Raw genomic sequence first — 24,128 nt, forward strand, 5'->3', positions numbered from 1 at the left:
TCCCGACCCCAATAGGGACAAAGGTGTTAGAAAATGGATGGATGGATGGATGGTATTCAGTCATGTTCTCCATATTCCTGCTAATACCCTGATTATTTCACTCAGGTGTGTGGAAGCAGAGACACACCTAATAGTTGCAGGATACTGGTCCTAGAGTACTAGAGTTGGAGACCCCTGTGCTGGAAGGTAAACCTCTGCACAAGTCTGAAGCCTTTTGGAGTCCCTAACAAATTTTCTTCCAAGATTGCTTTGTATTTATCTCCGTCTGTCTTATACCAATACCTCTGAGAAGCTTCCCAGTGCCCACAAAAAAGATTTCCTTATAGCATGGCCCTTCTACCAAGTTTCATCATAGAGATTGTTGAATACAAATACAAGCTAGACTTTTTCAGATTTGTACTACTATTTTGTAAACATTTTTAAAAGTCATTCACTTCAAAATCATGCTATTGGTCTGCCATATAAAATCCTAATAAAAGCGATAATAAACTTTGCTTTACATCTGTGATTAGCACGTGTGAAGCTTTGCTGTGACTTTTCCTTCCAAGATCAATTTGAAGATAAACAGCCGGGGACAATTATGAATGACTAAGGGAACAAACCAGCCTGTGTTTGCAGGGAGAAGATGTTTTCTTGGAATGATGTTGTGTGATGGGGGTGAGATGCTGTACTTTAATGTCTGCAGGATCCAGTTGAACTGGTTGTGGAATCTGATAAGGCTTATTCCTGGCTTCCATGATGTGGCTTTTCTGGGCACATATAGTTTGTAGGTGACCCGGGGCATAACCACAAAACTGTGGTGAGATAAAGCTTAGGAATCACAAGGAGGATCTAGTGGCTATGACTTAGACATGTAGCAAGAGAGCTTTTGATTTTTTTACCATATACAGTGCCTACAAAATATATTCAACCCCTTGGATATTTTTCACTTTGTATTGCTTTTGCAACATTTCCCCTCCCAAAAATGTCTTTAATGTCACAATTAATAGAAGTATTTAACATAAAGTAATTGCACAAATGTTTGTCTCCTGCCCTTATGTACCTTTAGCTGGATGCTTCGGGTCATTGTCTTGGTGGAAAATAAATGTTCTCTGAATCCGCATCTCTGCCAGATGGAAACTAACCATCCTCAAGGATTTCCCTGGATTTCTGTTAATTCACTTTACCTCTAACTTTTACAAGCCTTCATGGATCAGGACAGTGTGGTTGTGGTGTTGTTCGGTGTCTGCCTAATATAGCATCTTGTCTAAGGACCACATAACTCCATTTTTGGTTTCATCAGGCCAAAGAACTTTCTTCTACTTAACCATGGAGTCTCCCACATGTCTTTTAGCAAATTGTAGTCCAGCCTTTATCTGAGTTTTCTTTAACAGTGGTTTTCTCATTGCCTCTCTCCCATAAAGATTTGACTGGTGAAGAACCTGGGCAACAGATGTAGTTTGCAGAGTCTCTACCATCTCAGCTATTGAAGCTTGTACCTCCTACACCGTAGTCATGGTGACCGGTGTCCTCTTTCTCTAGTCTCCTTCTTCATAGTCAATTAATTTGTGAGTACAGCCTGATCTAGGCAGATGTACACATGGGCCATGTTGTTCTTGTTATTTCTTGATGATGATTTACCTGAACTCCAGGGGCCCTCTGACCACCGCCAACAGGCAAGACAGGTGAGATGTCTTAGTCAAGGACACTACGACTGAAACAGATGGAGCGGGGATTAGAACCGGCAGCCTAACAGTTACAAGTCCAACCCCTACCACCATTGCCACCGTTTATAATAAAGAGTTCATGTTTGTGCTGAATCTGAAACTTTTACTTTCTTCATTTCACCTTTACTGACTCAGTATGTGCAGATGATTCCCTTATTTTCATGTTTTTGGGTGTATAAAATGGATAACTGGTTTTGACATCCCTGTAGGGGAAACGTGGCCATAAGTTTTCTGTTTGGCTTTTTAGTTTGAAATGAACAGAACTGATAATGACAATTTAATCAAATGAGAACAAACCAGTATTTAGTGCAGTTTAACCTTGAGACATAGTAAATTAGACCTCAGTGGTAACCTAAGAGAATGACAATAGAATGACAATCTGGTTGCAAGAACATTGAAGGAATCCAGAGGGCATGTGACTTACAAATGAATTCCAAGCCTGTTGTTCCAGAATACATTTTACAACTTGTTTTACATGGTCATTGCTAGTGCCAGTGAAATGCTGTGGTTCACGCTGTGGCCATTTCAAATACGTCTTGCATCGTAACAGTCAGCAAATATAGCTGAGCAGTATAACTTGCTTTGAGCAGCTTCTAAGGTCTGACAGATTGCTGAGGAATTATTTGAATATGTTTGTTTGTGGTCTTTAGTTTTTTTGTTTTTACAAGCCGCCTGCCTGTCCACTCACTTGCTGCGAGAGCTCTGACCACAGGACTCACCACACAAGCTGTGCCCATGCAAAAGTAAAAACTGCTGCCAGATATGAACTCATGACATAACCAACAGTGTAAAAAACCCAGAAAGTCCCTGAGATTTTCAGTCCAGCCATGTGGTTTGGATTGACACTAAAACCAATGTCTGAACCAATGTTCAGAGAGTAGCTTCCGGGTTCCGTGTGTAGGTATGCTTACACACTGATGGAAGTACACCTTCTTTCCAGAATGAAAATGCAGCGTGCAAATGTCAGATAGTTCTTTTTCATGGCTCTTCTGCTCACTGTGAAGATTTCTGCTTGCTCACCTAGTTTGTGTTAATGTTAAAGAAGGTGTACAAAAAAACATAACACAATGTTGGAAGTCTTCATACCTCTTACCCGGTTCCATATTTTGCTATATACCACCCACCAAACTCCAAAGGCTCCTGCATGTTCAGGCATACTGTACGAACGCCATGCAGGGTTCGTCTGCATGGCGACCACTGTGAGCCATGCAGACTGCACATGCACTTTCTACACACAGTCGGAATTTTATTGTCAAGTGTACCAGTTGTCTTCATTTCTCGTGTTATACTGCATTCCTTTATTTCCCACAATCCTTAGTGGGTACTCATAAGTTTGGTGAGCTAGTTAGGTGTCTATAATGACAGCCTCCGCACAGCACTCTCTGTCTGCACAGGACAGAGAGTTTGATGTGAACACTGTTTCCTGCTGAGCAGTTTACTGCATGACACAGAGTGTGCGTACGTGGTCATAAAAATTGTTCTTTGCGCGGACTTCCACTTTGAGTCCATGTTGAGTCCACATTGAGTATTCGAGGACCTCCATAGACTGAAGTACACCCAGGTATGTTGGGGCACTAAGTGCTGAATTGAGATTACATGTGACAGACCATGTCTAAGAAGTGGATAACTGTGAAGTGGGAGGATATCATTCATTCATTCAAATGAAATAGTGGCTAGATGAAAGTCACTGAAGATCAAATAATGATTTACTCCCCTATGTCCAAAATGTTATTTCTGGCATAAAGACTAGACGGTACATCTTCCAAAACATGTACAGTATTTTCATCCCTGTGAAACATTAGCTATGTCAGCATATTTCTCTGGGGACACTTGTCAGTTAGAGAAGGACAACATGGATAGAACTAAACACCAGATAATTCTATTAAAGGTTGGAAAAGGCTCAAGACAGCTGCAGAGGTTAACCTTCAGGCTGGTCGGTTATAAGATAGATACCTGCTGGTGCATGAACACCTGCCCTTTTTCGTCTGGAAAAAAGTGCCCTACTGAATTTGTTTTTACAGTGTATATTGTATACATTGTATACATGCTAAGATAGCATTTCTGGACTTCTAGTCCTACATTTACATAGGTGTTTCACTTAACAAGGATATAAGGATTTTATAACTTTTTTCTCTGGACATAGTTGATTTAACTCGTTTTACCAGAAAAAGTCCAACGGCACAACATGGCACCACCTTCTTTTACTGTTTGCCACTAATGCCTTTCACTAGATTTCTCAGCTACAAGGCTTGTGTAAGCTTGCCAGTTGTTTAAGCATAAGAAGGAAAATTAATATCCCCACCTCACCAATAAAAATAAAAACAGCATCAATTTAATAAATCTTTGAAAATATCAGAACAGTTTATCCTAAAGTACTTTTTGTGGTGAGGAGGGAAAGGATGTTATTAACTTCCTCTGTCAAACTTCTTAAAGTGTCACAGTAACATAAAACAAGACCACACTATGAGTAACAGCAGCACTTTCATTTATGTTCTGTGCCAGTGTGGAATCAAAAGAAGTTTAGGGTTTCTCTTCTGATGCTTTCAGTACTGAAAGGGAAAAATAAAGAGGTTGATGTATAGCAGTAAATCGTGTCTACTGTCTTGGTTCTACTGGACCTGCATTCTACTTATCTGGATTAACAGATAAACAGATGTTAAAGAGCAACAACATGCAAAAACAATCCAGACAAATGAATTTCCAACGGGGTTGATTAATCTCAGCAGAACAAAGGAAAATAAAATCAGCAGGTCATTGAAATGGTGTCTTTATATTAGTCTTAAAAATAAAAAAATCTGTCAAGTAGCTAATCCAAAATCACAGTAGTCTTTAAATAATTTCACTGGCTGTTTAAAATTTTGTTGACATCTTATAGGGATCTGGATGATCTTGGACCTAACTACATTTCAGGTCTGGAGCATGCTAGCTCCTTTTCACTTTGCTTTCCTACAACCAACCAGGGTAATGTAGCATTTAGCTTCTAGGCTACCTTAGCTCTGGAACAAACTACTTGAAAAGCTGAGATGTGCAATAGCTGCTGGTTCCTTTAAATAAGGAGAGAAACAGTTACTGTTTACTGCTGCTTTCCCATAAATGTCAAATTTTACTTTTTAAAAAACAATCTTGTATGTCAGATCTTAACATTCTTTCTTCTGCTTCCTCTTTTGTTTACAAACCTTGCATTTTTGAATGGTTTTGTGAAAATGCAAACTGTGTTTGACAGTTTATTGTTTTTCTTTTATTATTTTATCAATTCAACCTGCTGGGAAACGCAGATGTACAGTAACCCTTTGGGTAATTCTGGGATATTTACACTCCTATGATTATCTCTGTGCATATTATATTCTAAATAAACAAATAAGTTTCTGCTACAGAGAGCAGATAGATAGAGGATTGTTGCCTACCAGATGTAAGATGTTCGAAGATTTTAATACGACATCAAAACAATGAATCTAATCCCACCATTGTTTTTAATGTGGAATGCACTGCCATGGTTCTTGTCTCCTCAGGGGGAGATGGGTGATGTTGGACCAGCTGGTGATGTTGGACCTAAAGGTGCCCCGGTGAGTTGACATAAATATTACGTTTGTGAGTACATGTATGGCCATGGTCTTTATCACAAAGTCTTTATCTGGTTCCAACCTGATAGAACCATTGGAGCTCAACCCCAGACAAGCCTAATGCCACAGGAGACATTGCAGAGATGCTTTATACTGAAGTCAGACTTGTTTTGGTGATACAAAATGTTAGCTGGTGCACAGCGATTCAGACAAAGATATCATACAGCTATATGTGAAGAAGCCCTAGAACGTTAACTGTTTTAAATCCTCAAGCTAAAACTCTACCCTTTGAAACTAACGTACACACCGAGACTCTAAATGTCCATGCTTTAATATCTGAGTGGAAAACTCATCACAGTCACACCCCGCTACCACAACCACACTCTCAATTTATAGAAAACAGTTATGACTGCACATTCAAATACATACACAAAGCAACAAAAAGTTCTTATTTTTCTGTCTTTTGGTCATTGTCCCCTTTTGATTAGTGAAATCCAAATATTCCCTACCATATATTTTGCATTGCTTGATCATTCTATTTTGTAGGTGAAACCCACATTTACACACTGGTGGAAGCACACACTCCTTTGTACATCCATACTGCTTGCAGTATTGCGTGCTGAGCAGACTCCCTGCTGGAATGTAAAGCCAAACTCCCCCTCCCTAGACTCACAGAAATCTTCAACTCTGAATGCAGTTAGTTTTATGGTTCCATATACTTTTACTGTACTATATATTGTCTTATTGTCTTGTAACACAATCATCATAAAACTGTTTACATATTCATTCCATTGAGTTGAAGATTTACTGTTCTACTCACAGACACGCAAACCCTGTTCGTAAAAGAAGACCCATGCATAGTATGTCTGTTTAAACAACAAAAATGCTAGAGACTATATAAAAAGTATAATATTAACAATTTAAGCACGTTCAGCATTTTTAAGCTTTCATTTTGAATTTGAGCAGTAAAAATGTAAAATGTAGTTATAATTTTATTTGAAATTTGGATGTAGCAATATATTCCAGCTCAAGATTCATAGTAATATTTTTGCAAAGTTTGTATGTTTTACATGTTTTCATATATAGATAAAAAAATGTTTTTTAAATCATAAACTAGGTTTTAAAATGCCTGCAACCACTGTAGAACATTTAACTCCAGCTAGTCGATTTATTTATTTATTTATTTTTAAATTCCTGTCTACCTCTAAAGTGGTCCCTACTACCAATGAAGTTGTGAAAATTCATCTTTTAGTTGTTACAATTAAGATTTTATTATGTCTCAAACTAAGTGTTTTAGATGTCGAATTATAGATCATCAAATGGGATCCAGACTTTAGGATAATGTGAAAGAGTCCTTTAGTTTAGAGGCAAAAGGAAACTGTCAAGCAGATGCTAACTGTGGTGTCGTTAGCAGCTATTAGCTAGGGTAGGTTAGGAACCACAGCAGCCTTCAAATACATAGAATTTGCAAATACTTGAGATTCCTTAAAAAAAATAACTGTTCATTAATAGTCAGACCTCCAAATATACATTAATATGCATTAATACACACACTGGAATCCATTTTAGCACTAACGCAGAAGCTAACATCTAGAGTCTTCCTTATCTGCGCACTTGGGGATACGGCTAATTAGCACTCTGGAAATGCTAGCCTTGTAGCATGCACCTAGCTTGAAACACTCACCTTCTGATGGAGGCTCTAAATAACGGTTTGCTTTTACTTCTCAAAGTCTCATGCTAACAGTAGCTACAAACTGCTTTGGGATACTCTCAATAATGAGATATGTTCTAATAACACTACTGTGTTAAAAAAGAAAACTGAACTCCTGGAATTTGGTTACAAACTGGACTTACTGGCTGTTAAAGTTGTAACCATCAAAAAGAAAAGCTCAACTCCTCCTTGCTCTTGGTTAATTTAGTCTAATCATTTCTCTGTGCCTTCTGCTTGCCGTCTGCTCTCCTCACGGTGGAAGTATGATTTGGTTTTGATGAGCAGGTTGAGCTTCACATAGATCATGTATTCTCATCCATCCATAGACTTCATGACAGAGCTGAAAGATACTGGTTGAACATGACTATAGTCACAATGGAGAGCCAAAAGTAGACAACGAGAAGCTGAAAATAAAATAAGTCAATGAGATATGCTTTCACACCAGTCTCCAACAGTAACCATTTAGTCTTTTTTTAATGTGTTGTCAAGGGGATCTGAGAAATTACTAAATATCGGGGAAAGAATTCCTATGCAGGCAATGCTAAGATTGTATTCAGCCTTAGCTTGGTTCGCGCCAGTGCTAATGCTTGATTTAAATTTGTTATCAAGATGTGCTCCTAAACTCTGAGGTAGTTCTTTACAATTTACCCTTTAGTTGTTAGGAAAATGTAAATAACAAACCAGTTATTAATAATGTTCCTTTTTAACCTAGGAGGACAACCAAAATGTCAGAAATGATGTTAACAACTTGATTAACTAATTTGAGAACGTTAATTTTATTAAATGTTATAAATTTAACTCAAGTGTCTTATTTCAGTGTCTTTCTACTAAAATAAAAGTGATGTAAAATATTACATCATTGTGTAATGGTTCTTTCATCTATCTGTGTGGTTCAGTAACAGTAGTAATAAGGTGGTAGTAAACATGATAATGACAGACATACTAAAAATGACAGAGCACAGTTGATGTTTTAACGGCAGTCGTTCCAGAATTTATGATTGAACTCATCTTGCCATGCAAAAACCTGTTGATTCCGGACTTATCCAAACACACCGCTGAGGACCATCTTTTGCGCTCCATATTCAAGTAATGAGAATGTGTTAAAGAACATGTTAAAACTTGGCACTAAAGCATGTTTTCAAAGTTTGAACCCTTAACTCTTTGTGTCATTCAGCAGGCAGGCTTTGGGGCTTTGGCTTTAAGATTTCTGTCTTTTCAACATGCTCAAAATCATCACCTTTACCTATGAAAAAAATGCCTGGCTAAGCAGGAAAATGCAAGCTATTACATCCTATTCATACGGCCACAAACAGATTTGTTCCAACACAACTCCAATGTTTCAAAGATTGTTTTTCAAATTGTAAAACTCCAAGAAAGCAAATAAAGTTACTCTTGCTGTTTTTGGAAGTCAGTTGTCAAGATGTACTTTAAAAAGGAATTTTGAAGAAATATTCAAACTCTTTCAGAATAACAGAAAAATGTTAGCATGAACATGATGGAGACTGTGAAGAAATTCTTATTCTATAATCATTTTTCCCAAGTACTGCCAAAAGCTACATGTAATACTTTCCATTCGTAATTAGAAAACGATATTTATCAAAACTCTTCTCTAACTTGGCTGAACAGAGTGTAAATTTCATCTCAACTTTCTGTTCTTCTGTCATCCACAGGGTCCCATCGGACCTCCTGGTGAAACGGGCCCACAGGGATCTCCGGTAATGTCTGAACTGACTTGTGTTGGCATTCTTGTTGGTTTAACGTCCGTAACACATTCCCTATGCTTCTGAATCCATTGTTAGGGTGAACAAGGCTTAGCTGGGCTTCAGGGACCACCTGGTCCGAAAGGAAACCTGGTTAGTATTCTTTCAAGTTTTAAAATGTTTTGTCAGCACTCAATTAGTAAGAACAGACTTACTCCCCCCCCCCCCCCCCCCCAATTTGTATGTATTAGAAATGTAACACAATTAAAAATGAGCATTAAAGCAGGTAGAGGAGGATGGGTTTAGAAGGATGGTTTGGTCCTCACCATGGGACTGACAGTTGTAAACACTTTTTGATAATCAGACACCTTTCCGCCTTCAATAAATTAAAAATATAAAATCACCGGTGACACATTTATTGCTACTATTGTCAATACTTCGGCCAGTAGGAGAACATTTAGTCTTCCTCTGTAACATTTCTCAAGGGTGGTGCAGACAGAGAGATTAATGTCTGGTTAATGACTAGATCTAGTCCTGGATTATTGGAACGCCTCAAAACTTCCTCTTCCTTAATAAAAACTTTAGTTCCATTCGCAAAAAATAACAGACAGTCCAGTCCAATTTGAATGCATTCTCTCGTGAGATTTTAGCCAGATCTGGATGCTTTTTGATTATTGGAATAAAATAATTCTGTTTTGCAACCCTCCTCTTTAGTCCAAACATGTGGAGAGAAACTATGAGTCCAATATAACCTGTGAAACACAAGCAGCAGGACATTCCTGCAGTTCCTGAAGGGTCGATGTAGACCTCTTTGCAGTTTTCCTCACTATTTTTATTAGTCTTGTCTTTTCATCAAATTTGGACCAAAGTCCAATATCAATTATGTGACATGTTGGGTTTTTATACTGATTAATATTTCAATATAATCAATATATTTTTTAATCTCCCCAAGTTGACAGACATCTTGTCATAGCAGCACTGCAAACACTCCCTTCCTGAACGTATCTGAACAGGAATAAAAACACCAAGCTGCTGCTAGCAAAGAACTGTTGCTAACATGACAAGTCCGTCCAAACAAGAGCCTTTGCAGCTCCTTATTTGAACAAACAAAGGCGAACGTGCTGTTCAGAAACAGTTTGTCTAGTTGATGGTAGGTGTAAACGATAAGTCGACAAAGAATTAGCTCAAGGGTGTGCATATTTATGCCGATTATTTTTGCAATTATGAGATAAATTAATTGATTTGTCTCTGTAATTGTACAGGATTTATGTAACATTTGGAAAATGTTTACCCCCCCCCAAAAAACAATAACAATAAAAAAAACCCTTAGCATTATAACACGAGTGTGAAGACTTCTGAGAGGGAATGTATGACAGAATACATTTTCCATCACTGTTGTCCACAGTGGGTATCCAAACATTGGTCTGATTAATGCAACAGTGAATTAGTGTGAGAAGAATCTTAACTCAGTTACACACTGATTCTTGGAGAGCTCGGACAAATCAGAACCGCTTCTGTTTTTGTTTTTTAATGTATGCTGCCCTCTTGTGTTCAGACCTAAGCATTACAAATTACCGTATCATAAAATGTGAGGATGCAATCTGACCCAGCATGACCTGGGTGGACTCAGTGGATTAACAGGACGACAATGAAGAGCTTCCTGTCTTAAGAAATCAGTATGAATCAGTCAGCACACATATGTGTCTTTCAATAACAAGTGACTGCATTTGTCTCTCGCAGCCTGCTGGAGAGCTCTGCATCAGCCACTGTAGGTTACAAATAGAGTGCCTTGTGAGAGAATTCACTTCACTTAAACTGTTTCATATTTTTGCCATGTCACAACCACCAACTTTTGTTGTATTTTATTGGGATTTTTCATGATGCACATGGTAAATAATGAATTTGGACAAGAGTGGCAAGAAGAAAAACCATAAAAAAAACCCCACAAGCCAAGCCAAATGCATGACACACGTCAGATTTTATTTGTATTCCTTCCACTTCACAATTATCTTCCCCTTTATTTTCACCAGTCACACGAATCCCAGTAAAGCACAATGAAGTGTGTAGCTTTAATGTGACAAAATGTGGAAATGTGTAAGGCTTATAAATGCATTTACATTCAAAACCTATATAAAAAACAGTCTATTTATCAGTCTATTTATTTTATAATTGGAAGACATACAAACAATAAGAAAGCCAGGCTCTTGATGCAGCAGACTGTTTTGCTCAATATGTCAACTGTATTTGATAGTGTATTGCCTCTTTATTTTATCATATGCATATACATTGTTATGTTTTTCTTATTTTATTGAAGTGATGTGTGACAACCACAGATGATGTGAGTTTTGTGTAGTTTTGTTGGTTGAAAACCAGCCCTGTGTCTCTTTTCTGTCTGCCTTTCCAGGGAGTTCATGGACCCCAGGGGCCCCCCGGAGAAATTGGCAGAGCTGGTCCCAAGGTTAGTGTATTGGGCAGTATAAGTAGTTATATAACAAAGCCATCCAACATTCACTTTCACACCCAGCAGTAGGGTTTTTATTGTGATCTTCATCCAACTCAGGCAGTAGCAGATTTTTGTCAACGGTAGCTACATTTCCACTAACCATATAATTGTGCAATTTGACATTTTGAAAATAAAATAGCTTAATGGAAACACAACAGTTTTGAAAAAAGCTTTCATTTGTTGCTAAAAAGTTTTGCTGAGAGAATGAGATGGATTTTTGGCCATATTGAAATTGGTTCATTTAGCAAAACTACAACTGGAAGCACTTTTTCACATCCTACGAGTCACATGACCAACAACCGGATGTTGCCACTGGCAGATGCAGACCAGCATGAAGTAGCAGGAGGATAATGGTGCAGCCTGTCGCGTGAATAAACTTATTCATGTTGCTTTATGTTTCTTATATAATGGAAACACCTCAATTACAAAATTGTGTTTTTTTTTTACATTAGCGGAATATTGACAAAGTTTTATGTTTGCATTGGAAATGCAGCTAGTGATGGAAAATTCCATTGAGCAACACACTTCAGGATGCACGACATATTGGCTTAACATCCGTATTGGCTGATAGTAATTTTTTTAATATATTGGTATTGGTCCATTAAATAAAACTAGACCGCTATTTATCAGGAAGATTTATCAGAATTCCTTTGATTGTCATTGTTCAAGAAAGAAAGCACAACAAACTTTAGTAACTGATATTTATTTCCATCTTCTTGCCATTTGCTTCTGGAGGGTGAGAGGAGGAGGCTGATCATGTTGCAGTAATAGTGCCAGTATGAAACACACCACAATCTATAGCTTCAGTAAGTCTTCAAATTCTACCAAGAGTGATGCCATTTTCTTCTTAATAAAAGCCATGTGGCTTCTGAATGACCTGTTGTGATCATCACAACAAGTTAAACAGTGAAGATGATGGAATCAGCTGAGAGTATAACCCATCAGAATACATCAATTTCCTCCAAAAGCCTTCTGAGAAAACCCCAGTAACTCACATATGTGGTGTGATACCAGTGTGCTGGTGACTGAGATGGTTAAATGCAGATTTCCAGTTTGTTTCAGAGCTATGGATGAGGTCATCACATTTTCTCTTTGTCCCGCCCACAGGGTTCATGTGGTGAACCAGGAGTTCTCGGCCCCCCTGGTCTTCCAGGACTAAAAGTGAGTGAAGATTTGCTTATGGATTTTAGAAAAGTAACCTGCTAAATGTAGTTCATGTGCTTTTGCTCATTTTATCTTGGTGAAAATAACGAATATTTCAACAATGTTATGACATCCAGGTAGAACACCCTGTGGTAACCTGAACAGGCATCTTTCAACAAACTCAGTTTCTTCTATTAAACAGTAACATCCATTGGAAACAGACATCTGATTGTATTTACTTTTACATTCTAATATTCGAAAACATAAAAAATACTTTTTGAGCTAGAGTCAGTAAGTTAACATGTTGGAAACATATTCACTGCCCGTATTTTTTTAGTATTATTTGAATGACGTTCATTACCAAAGCTAAGTGTTTTTGCAGACTCCTTTTTAACAAGTGCAGCTGGAAATCTCATTTTGATCCTTCAGTTATGTAAAAAAAAAAAACAACAAATCATGGAAAGAAGAGAAACATAAAGTTCATGTTAGCATCTTAAAATAACCACATTAGAAGCAAAACCCTATTAAAATATCAGTATATTAAGCAATTTAATTTAAATGTACACTAGCAAAGATTTTTATAACCTGACTGACAATTTCAACTCAATTCAATATTTATTTTTGCGAAAGGGAAATAAAATGTTGTTACAAAGTTTCTCCTATGCTTCATATGATCCAAGTATCTTCAAAGAGTCCTTTTAGATGGTAGCAGCCAGTCTTACAACAAATCAGATAAGACTTCTGACTGAAGATTGTTGCTGTAGCTCATGAAATGCTAACAGCTCAATATGAGGGTAGCAACTTTTGAACCTTTTAGGTACTGATCAGCTGCAAAAATAATGCCTTGTTGCCACGGTTATGCACCATAATTGTCCAAAAACAAAAAAAAAGTTAGGAAGAGCAAAAACATTCCAGCTACACAGCATCCAAAACCAGCTAAAAAAGCTTGAGACTGAAATGACTATTTGATAAAGAACCTCATATCAATTCAAATCCCCTCATAGATGTTTTGCTTTGTACACCAATTTAATGAAAAACCTTTTTTTTAAAAAACAGATTTGTTTCACCAAAGATCTATAACCTTTGACCTCTCCAGGGTTTGGTGGGGGAGCCAGGCTTTCCGGGCCAACCGGGTGTTTTAGGGCGGCCAGGCTTGAAAGGTCATAAGGTGAGAACCAATATCAGCAAGATGTATAGACAATTTGATCCACACTGAGAGAGGTCTTCAGATAACAACCGTTTTTAGAGTAAATATTTGTTCCAGGGCTTTTGGAAATATATAAGATGCCCATGTTGTATTCTGAAAATGTTTACAGCATAATATACTTATTGATTTTGTGCAATAATGACATAATTCATTCAAGTGTGTAAAAATTTCCTTCACACTTCTTTGGCAGTAGGTGTTAAGTTTTCTCTCCTGTTCGCACTGGGTATTGTTTCTGTTCAGCAAGAAGACACTTGCTGCGTTCCCATTAACCAGAAAATTGAAATTAAAAAAAATTATTTGCCTGGGGGAAACATGCCAATTTTGAAAAAACTCATGTTTTTCAAGAAAAGATTTTGTGCTAGGATGAGGTGATTTTGCGGTTTGTAGTATCAAAATAGGTGTTTTTTCGCATCACACAAGTCACATGATCATCAGTTGGAGGTTAGTACTAGCTTAAACGACAAATTAAAAAACAACAGGAAGTAGCTGCAGGATGATAGTTTGGTTTTGTTTTTTTGGACAGTGTGCAGCTGGCTCCAGCAGAGCTCTCACAGCATCACACAGTTCATAAAAGGTTGTGTGTCATTCCATCGTGTTGAATCCATAGCTTTGGTAAAATAGCCAACTGCAGTTTTTCCCAAAATGTCTCATACGTAGCCACTCCCAAGTAGGCGGGACTTGTCGCTCCAGTGACAATCCAATCCAAGACGCCAATGTTTCCTCTGATTGGCTGATAGATGGTGAGCGCTAGCACCATGACTACATTATGAATATATCTCAGGCTTTCATCTGTTGATGCCATGATTTTTTGAATGACTTATCGTATGAACAAGCCTATTCATGTGTTAATTTAAATTATTATTTAATGGAAACACTGCAATTTCTGCACATTTGTAAGGGAAGAACATCTACTGGTGCCACTATTTATAAATGTAGTTATCTTTAACATCAGGTTCTCGTTTAGTTTACGTGTTATTACCTGACTGTATGTTTTCATGGAGTCTAAAGTTCTGTGTTGTGTTTTTAGGGGGACAGAGGAGAGAGCGGCTCCAAAGGAAACCGGGTACGGTGGAGAATCTTCACTTCTGACCACAGCTACAAAACACAATCATCTCAAATCAAATATTTCAGATAAAAAAAGAAAATAGTAATTGTTTTATCATTATTTGTTATCCTTATATATTTTTGTCTTCAAAATAAATTAGATAGTTATTGTATCATGATTGAGCAACTACTTTCTTAAGCGCTAATTATATACTGTAAAAGTAGGAACCTTCCATCAATGTGAGGTCATCATATCTGTTCTTTCTTTACTAGTTATATATATATATTTTTTTTTATTTATTTTTTTACACAAGATGGGCATTTTACTAAATTCTCAAAAAAAATCTCAGCTAGGATTAAATGAGTATCACCTTTAGAGGATTACTGTGGTCCTCTGAAAAGTGTATTTCAACCACAAGATTTGTTTATAGGAAATGGTTATTTTAGAGTTTTGTAGAAAACTGGCAGCTTCTGAATTCCCCTGTACCTTCTGGGTAGATTTTTGTTTATGGGAGAGTAGTCTGCATCTCTAACTAACTGAACAAATCCCAGCATTTCAGATTGCAATTTCTAAAAAAAAAATGTGGAATTGAACAAAGGAGCAGAAAAATGGCTTGACAAAATAATGTGCTAAATTAACTAGGAACTTTACAACTGTGTGTCCAAACTTTTGGTCTGAACTGTATATATATATTTGATTATATATACAGTATATAATCAAAGAAGTTGATTATATATCAACTTATTTGACATCAATTAATAATATTTATTGCTTTTAGCAGTATTCATTTAACATTATCACTATTTTTTAATTTTCAGTGTTATTTTTTTAATCAAATTCATTTTTAATTTCAATATTTATTTGTTTATATTTTGTCATTATTTAATGCATTTTTTTATTTATTTTTATAATTTCACGAACCTTATTTTGATCTTGATGTTGACCAATAGGAGAGAAGCTGACACTGAATATCCGCCCACAAAGCTTCCTCTCCACAAATGACCTCCCTTTGTAGCTGAGAATAGTTATAACTCTCTATTATAGTACTGCTATCCTCTCTATATAAAACATAAAAACATAAAAGTACACACATACATACCCCCCCCCCCCCCTCCCACACACACACACACACACACACACACACACACACACACACACACACACACACACACACACACACACACACACACACACACACACACACACACACACAGACTGTAGCAGGAGACAGACAATCTTTTTTTTTTATCTGTTTACAGGGGCAGCGAGGAGAAGATGGAGAACCAGGAACTCCCGGCATACCTGTGAGTGTCTGTTCTTCCACTGGGGGGCAGCAAAGTCTTTGTGTTTTTAAATCCTGTATGTCTACATATGAATATGAAGCTCCTGATAGCAGCATGAGCATGATCTCAAACTCCAGCAGATAATTGTGATGGTTACCATTATAAGTCACATTTTCTGTTATATTTGAAAACTGCTGAAATTATCAAACAGTCATCACAGTTTGGGGTGTGAATTTATCATATCGTATGGTTATCATGAAAAGCTTCTTATTATGGGAAGAATTTGGATTCATCATAATAATAAATTGCAATTAATGTTATCAGAAACTCCAAAAACTGGTTGACTTGTCGGAATTGTTATTTTTATTGTTTTCTTTGCTGAATGATTCAGTAAAGCCATATTTTTGGATCAGTAAATATTTTTCAAGAGCAGCATTTGTTTGCAGGCTACAGCCATACTATTAACAAAAAAAGTTGCAAGTAATAAATTATCATCACTTGGTTTCTCAATAATACCACCAAATACCGTGATGAGATTTTAAGTCCACATCACCCACTCCTAGTGCAGCCATATTGGACTTTCTCCTGCATCTACTAAATTAGACTGTGGTGTAAAAAAGTTTGCACCACATATATCATGGTTCACCTACTTTAGCTGGAGATCTTTTTAATAGGGCTGTGCAGACAGCAACAACAGGAAGTGATCATTGACCTCTAGGCTTATCCAATAAGAGAGGAGAGCTGAGAGGCTCGCTAATTTAGGTGCTGCTAAAAACAGTTAGCTTTAATGTCTGTTTTCTGTGTGCCAATTTTAATTTATAGTAAAATAGCTAATACCTAAAGTCCACAAATACTTGAGACTCTTTCTAAGAACACATGTAATTCCTTATTTTAATAGTATTAACATTAAAAAAAAGTCTTTAGTGTGTTGTAGTGCTACAATAGTAGAATCTGTTGTAGCATAACTGCAGAAGCTATCATCCACTGTCTTCTTTCTGCTCTGGGAGGTTCAGCCAATCAGCATCAAGGAAAATAAATGTCGTTCTTTGGTTGGCTGCTCTGAAAACATCAGTCAACAAGCATTTAAAGTAGCATTTTAGCTTCCAAATCTGCATTGTTGTTTGAATTTCAATAAATTACTTAGTTATGTTCAACAGAAAAACCGTGAGTAGGCAGTGGACCACAGTTCTTACATCTGTGTCGAAATTACCCGTGATTTCCAAACATTGGAAATGCCAAAATACACCTATAGGCTAGAACTAATTGCCTCTCTCTCTCTCTCTCTCTCTCTCTCTCTCTCTCTATCTCTCTCTCTCTCTCTTCTTCTACCTCCCTCGCTCTTCCACCTTCCCAATTTTCTGTTTCCTGCCAGGGTGATGTGGGATCCAAAGGATGGAAAGGAGAGGTTTGTAAAGTTAGGCTTCCAGTATGTCTTATTTTGTAGCCCAATAAGTAGCTCCATCAAGCGTCTGGAGTGGAAGAAGACTTAGAGCTAATTCCTCATTCCTGGGGGAAATCTCCCACTACTTTGTGAAACATTTACATCTAAAAAGCACTTAATGTCAAGTACCTACTGCACTGTGTGGAAACTCACAATTTATGAAGATGCAGTTTCCCATAGCAGCAATGTAGGAAATAGTGCTAAATTATGTAGCAAGCTTTGTAATGAAAATCCAGTAATGGACTGGAAAGCATCACAGTCTTCAGCTGGTTCTATGTAAATGATACGTCTTTTAACATGTCTGTACGGCAAACATACAAAAATCATAAATGATCGGAAACAACTTTTCTTTGATTGCGGTGTCATTATTAGTGGAAGACACCAAAAGCAATCCCACTATATAGCTTCGTGATTGTTTAAGTTAATATGCTGCTGTTGTTCTACCTTTACTGTTAATACATGATGTCAAAAATGAAACAGACTGTAAAGTTTCTGCCATGGTGAATAAAACTGCTAGTATTCTGCAAAGCTAAAGCAAAGAAGTCAGAAAAAATACTACCATACTTCACTTTCTGGCATTTGCCAGACTTCCTGTTTTCAGTTTCATTGCTTATGCATTGAACTTTACACCAAAAAAGATTTTTAGATCAATCTGATTAGACTGACGTGTTTGTCAAAGACAATACTTTGTTGCCTACTTATAGATTTTATCAATGTTTTACTCATTTGTTCCCTTACTTTTTCTTTTTCTTGATTTTTTTCCTTTAATGATGACGTTTGGTTTGATAAATACATGTTATTAATTGGACCAAATTTTTGAATGAATGTAAATACAGTACAAAAGCCTTAGAATAGAATAGAACAGCATATAATAGAATAGAAATGGCCTTTATTGAGACAGTAAAACTTTCTAACTTTTTTATGTAACAACCACAAACATCTATACATTTTATTCATTGTTTATTACAAAACAGGGTATAGTGCATAGTTGGTGTATGTGTTTCTGTTTTTGATAAAGAAGTTGAAAGGTGGCATAAATTTATATTTATATTTCTTTTAACTGTAGGGGTGTAAGCACTTTTGTAAGGCATTGTACTAGTTTGTACCCAAGGACAATAATAGCAAAGAAAATATAAAAAATTGGGTTTGCTCTCAGTTCCAACTTTCATACTATTGTGACACTTTGTGCGTTTTCCTTCAGAGGGGATTGAAAGGTGAAAGTGGGCCAAGAGGGCCAGAAGGGAAGAAGGGTGATACAGGCCATTTGGGTATTGTTGGTCCCCGGGGATTTCCTGGTCAAGACGGACTTCCGGGTCAGCCCGGCCAACCTGGATATCCTGGAAAACCTGTAAGTAAAAACCCTTCAGACTTCGATGCTCAGCTGGATACAACAAGCTTAACGAAACCGGCATTCTCTAATGGCTGAACGACCTGATTGATGTTTGAAAGCCCCTACATACTCAGGTGCACTTCACTCCGCAGAGGTACTCAAACATCAATGTGGACTTGTCCGCATCAAGGTCAATTTTAATGGCCTCATACAAAAACTCAAATTCAAACTATTTTGTATGCGCCAACTGCGTTTCTATTACAAATGTTTGTAAAACTTTTACAGTATTCAACTAGTGTCGAAATTTTTTTTTTTGCAATTGCGGTGTTGCCATTAAATAAGCAATTAAAATCACATTAAGAAAACGTTCCGCGCCATCATCCTCCAACTACTTCCTGTCATCATCTTCTCCGTAGTTTGTGCCAGTGGCAACATCCGGTTGTTGATCATGTGACTCGTGTGATATGGAAAAAGTGTTTCCATTGCAGTTTTGTGTGACAAACTAATTTCAAAACTGTCAAAAAAAACCCCAACAAAACACCTCATTCTAGCCCCAAAACTTTTAATAGAAAAACAAGAGTTTTTTCAAAATTGACTGTTCCCATTGAGCAAATTTATTTTCGAAATGTCAATGGAAACGCAGATTTCTGAGTTCATAAGGTTGAGAGTCGGTGCAAACAGTCACAAGTGTGACTGGCACAAGGACTGAAAGTATTTTGAGCTTTATGTAAAACAGTAATACTGGAGATGAGACCGAGGTCTCATGACTTTGTCTAATGACAAGGTGAAGATGTTTTTGTGTCGCGCACAGATCATGTCATGTAACTTTTCAGACTCTTTGGCCGCCTGCTATAGTGACCCCCCTCACATAGAGCTGGAAAATCACAAGAACTGTGCAGAGTAGAGCAGAGTCATGTAGGCGATCCATGTGCAGGCATATATAGAGACAAGATGTGTGTATTCCTGTTTTCAGCACCGCTCTCTTGACTTATGGCATATCTGTGTGTTTCAGGGCAAATCTCCTTCAGATGAACATCTTGTTAAGATGTGTGCAGATGTTTTGCGCAGTACGTATGGTTTTAATCCTCTTTACCGCCAAACTAAAAACATAAACAATGAGTGTTTAAGCTTAAAATATCACTTTAAACAACAAGTACTGAAAAGTGCTGCTTCAGCTCCCCCAAATAAAACAGTTAGACATTTTTTTAATTAACATTCAAGAAAGTCCATTAAAGGTTTCCACACAGTGCTTGCAAACGTATTCAGGTGACTTTTTCAGGTTTTGTTGCATCAAAATCTGTTTTATTTAGTGGTGGAACTCCAACTGAAGCTGTTAGATTTACATTCTACAAACATCTGAGAGGTGATCAGTGGAAACAGCTCCATTTTTAGCTAGATTGCAAATACTTATGGAAATTTGACTTTTTTTTCATATTTTATAAATTTTCAAAACACACGCACATTTGTAGACTTTCTGAGCAAAGAGAATAATTTGCTCAAAAAGCAATTTTTAATTATTATTCTATATAATTTAGAATAAAGCTGTAATATAACAAAATGTGGAGAAAGGGAAGCACTCTGAATACTTTCCGGATGCGATGAAAGAATAAGTCTGAGATTTTGACATTTAAGATAAAGGGAACTACAATTTGCCTATTAATCCAAAGGGATTAATAAAGTTTTCATCTATCTGTCTGTCTGCCTGGCTATCGGAAATACATTTTAGTTTCTAAATGCGCTTTAGAAGTCATTCACCAGTTTCCTTCTATTCTAATGCAATGCAGCACATTAGCTGATAAATTATGCTGGTAATTGTAGCATTGGGAAATGAGTCATCATTCTCATTCAGAGAATAGAGCAAAACTCTCTACTCTCTTAGGGCCCAGCCTGGCGTCGCTGTTCCTCCTGTTGATCATTTTTACACCAATAGCTTCGAATCGCTAAGAATACTCTGATAACTGCTCTCTGACTGTAAACCAGGTACCACTATGTATTTATTATCTTTCACGCAAAATATTTAACTTACTTGGCTAAAGTTCTGCTTTAGGAGATTAGCATCAACTGCGTCCAAGCCAAACAAAGCAGCTTCTTCTCTGCAAAAACTTGTTTTGCTGCTCGAGTTTGGAGTGATTGACTGAAACATCTGCAAGGAAAGGGCGGCACTTTCAGTGGAATCAGGAATGGTAGATTTTGTCCTTTTTTGTGTATGAAATGGCCTGCATTCTCAGCTTCTGCCCTTCAGCGGCATACAAAATAGCCCCATCCTCACTCCATATCCAGAGTTCATTGCTTTTTTAAAGTTTCCGTGTCGGGAAACCAGTAAAGAGGAACAATCTGATCAAACGAGACCTTTGTTTATTAAGTTAAATGCTTTGTAAAACAAAAAACCAGAGTAAACACACTACCCAAACTATAAAGCATGTAGATGCACCATGCAACACCACGTCATACTTTCATCATACTTTTTTTCCAGCCACAGAGTAGATTGGAACATAGATGGAAGAAAATACAGAGCACAGGAAAACCTGTGACAATTTGCAAAATCCTTGAGGCCGGGATGAAGGTTCATGCAGGAAAATAACCCGAAACATAAAGCCAGAGTTATAATGGACCAATGAAAGCATGTTCAGTTCAATTCAAAAATAGTTTATTTATCCCAAAGGGAAAATCAAACATTGTTCAAACTCATACCATCAAAGTATCTTCAAACAGTGGTGGACAGTGATGCTATAGGGAGGATGGATCTCTGGTAGCAGTCAGTGTTGCCGTAAATCTGAAGAAGCCTCTGACTGTAGATGATACTCCACTGCAACATGTCCTGGATGACATCATCAAATGTTGGGAATGTCTGCTAATCCAGCTCATTTGCTTTTGACACTCCTCTTCAAATCCCTTTTTGGCTGTACGGTTAGAGAGATGCTGGAGTAGGGGACGTGATCCTCAGCTGTTACTGTCGATGGGAGAGACAGTTTGAACTTCCTCCTTCTCTCTCTGCTCTTTGGTTCTGCTCTCCCTCCATGAAGCCTCCTTTTCAACTCCCATAAGGTTGTAGCTCAGGTATTAATTTAATTTTAAACTGATATCTGATTAATACTTGAAGGTAAAAAGCTCAGGGAGCCAAAATGACTCTTAAGACAGTGGGAGGGTAGAAGGATATTTGAAGTCGAGAATGACTAAAAAACAGTAAATCTTGACTGATTAAATCCAGCATTTTTCAAGAGCTTCTAAATCTCTCAGGAGCCTGAAAAAAATTGTAGGTACGGTTACACATCATAACAACTTTCTAAAAATATAAAAGTAAGAGCAAACCTCCTTATAGCTGCACAGCATTTCTAATTGTGTCTCAATCACAATTAGAAAACAAATTAGAAACAAAAGTCTAGAAAACTCTCACAAGTTCTCGTTCATGCTCATGAATAAGAAGGTCCAGTCAAATATCAAACCTTAATCTGACTGAACATTTATGACCAGAACTTGAAAACTGCTGTTCAGAAAAGCCCTTCATCTGATCCGACTGATTTTAAGCTGTTTTGAACAGAACAGGCAAAAACTTCAGTGTGTAGAGGTGTAACGTGAAATTAGTCAATTTGAAGTACATTTCTTGAACCTCTTCTTTTGAACCAAGAGATGACGCCTCAAAAGACGGACAGATGTACCTGAAGCAAAAGGTGTTTCTGTAAAGTATTGTCTAAGAGATGGCTGAACGCGTAAGTAACAGGTCTGTAATATAAAGTCTGTGGTTGTGATGTGACAAAATGCAGTAAAACAAATAGAAGGCACCATATGTACAACAAAACCTTTATGCAAAGATAGCCAACATCAAAATGGCTGCTATTGATAAGAAAGGTGTAAGACAAACAACAACAACAACCTCTCCTTAAACTAGCTCTTACTTTGTGCCAGAGTTTAATGATTTCAGTGGCTGTTGGTTTCAGAAATAACACAAAACCTTTTCTTATTAGATCATTAGATCAAACACTTATATTTATGTTGTGACTGTACCCTGCAGACCAGCTCCCAGCGTTCCTCCAGAGCCTCGCCCTCCAAGCAACGTGCGAGAGCTGCAACACCGTGAAGGGACCCCCGGGTGAGCCCGGAGCACCAGGTCCCAAGGGGTCCATGGGAGCTGCAGGCTACCCCGGAAGAAGTGGTGCTCCAGGTTACCCAGGACCTCCTGGAATGCAGGGTCCAGCAGGCATCAAAGGTTTGACATGACGCATTTTAAAGTAGGAGGAAAAACCAGCCAACACGTAAGGACAGATTTATCTCTTCTGTTAGCATTGCTTATTTCATGGAGGTGAAAAATAATGAGAATCTTCACAAGTTTCCCTCTTTTCATGCCCGTTTGTTATGAATACAGGCCTCAACATATTTCACTAATGATTCCAGAAATAAGATAAGTGTTTAAAATGGTGACTATGCAGTCACCATTTTGTGCTGTTTGTGCCGTTTCCCCCCACAAACAGCATTGGCCTCTGGCTGAAGGGCCCCTTTAAACACTCACAGACATTAAGAATGTTCTTTTCTCACTTTTATCCTATCCTCTGTTCTCAGTGATTATTTCATTGGTTTGGCATAAATGCTGCCTCACACCTTCTGATTTTAGTTGGCCATTCTAAGCTAGCTTGAGGAGCAAAAGCAGCTTGACTGGCAGCCAATCAGAAAGATCAGCAAGGCAAATTATTTTAAGTTACGTTATCTATCAATAATGCAAAATCTGATTTAAACACTGGATTAAAATAATTTTTTTGCATTTTTTTCCCCCTCATTTTCTTCTGAGGCCTCCCCAGGGGGGCTGCAGTGGCCCCCCTGGGCACTGCAGCCCCCACCTAAATAAGCGGCGATTCTTCAGCCATTAGTTGATTTAATCTATTATAGTAGAAAATCGTTTGAATAAAAGCCTTAATTGTTTTTGATATAAAGTTAATGCATTTATCAGTTTTCTGTGGACAGCAGATTTCCAGAATGGTAAATATCTGACCTGCTGTAAATACTGTAACTCTTCTGGTATCTTTGACAACAGAAGTTGTTTTTCAAGATAATGGCCAATCAAACCAGAACAAAAGCAGATCTATATACGGTACATCTTAAAATTGATTGCAGATTATGTTGAAAGTTTCCATCACCATCACTGGGAAAAAAATGCAGTTTAAAACTCAATAATACATCCTTCACTGCACTTTATTACTTTAGTATCCTGAAGCAACTCCTCCCACTCATCCACTTCATGTTCTGTTTTGCAAAAATGTGGTACATGCAGCTGATAAGGGACCAACCGTTTGTGTAGATATGCATTAACTTTTGTGGAAAGAAATGTGAATTTTAAGAGAGAATGTACTGACAAGATTTATGCTTTGAATGCAGATGAGATATTATCAAGAAATCAGTTGTGATGACTGAACCTGTTTGGTTATAGCAGGTTAGAACTTGGGCAGGTTGCCAGTTTGACATGTGAAACTACAGAACTACACATATATTCTCATAAACACGTCACATCCC

The 24,128-nt window shown here is 37.5% G+C and overlaps 1 protein-coding gene across 1 annotated transcript in view; it reads left to right on the forward strand.

The window, feature by feature from the left end:
* The window catches only part of LOC102234408 (collagen alpha-1(XXI) chain-like), a 57,630-nt gene that overhangs the window by 28,043 nt on the left and 5,459 nt on the right, over nt 1–24,128 (forward strand). The window contains exons 19-30 of the mRNA XM_023325932.1: nt 5,216–5,269; nt 8,648–8,692; nt 8,777–8,830; nt 11,082–11,135; nt 12,288–12,341; nt 13,420–13,491; nt 14,558–14,593; nt 15,835–15,879; nt 17,231–17,263; nt 18,501–18,647; nt 19,642–19,696; nt 22,639–22,833. Coding sequence (XP_023181700.1) covers nt 5,216–5,269; nt 8,648–8,692; nt 8,777–8,830; nt 11,082–11,135; nt 12,288–12,341; nt 13,420–13,491; nt 14,558–14,593; nt 15,835–15,879; nt 17,231–17,263; nt 18,501–18,647; nt 19,642–19,696; nt 22,639–22,833 — 844 coding nt within the window. The remainder of the gene's footprint in view (nt 1–5,215; nt 5,270–8,647; nt 8,693–8,776; nt 8,831–11,081; nt 11,136–12,287; nt 12,342–13,419; nt 13,492–14,557; nt 14,594–15,834; nt 15,880–17,230; nt 17,264–18,500; nt 18,648–19,641; nt 19,697–22,638; nt 22,834–24,128) is intronic.

The sequence above is a fragment of the Xiphophorus maculatus genome, chromosome 21 (assembly GCF_002775205.1).
Source record: "Xiphophorus maculatus strain JP 163 A chromosome 21, X_maculatus-5.0-male, whole genome shotgun sequence".
Classification (NCBI taxonomy): domain Eukaryota; kingdom Metazoa; phylum Chordata; class Actinopteri; order Cyprinodontiformes; family Poeciliidae; genus Xiphophorus; species Xiphophorus maculatus.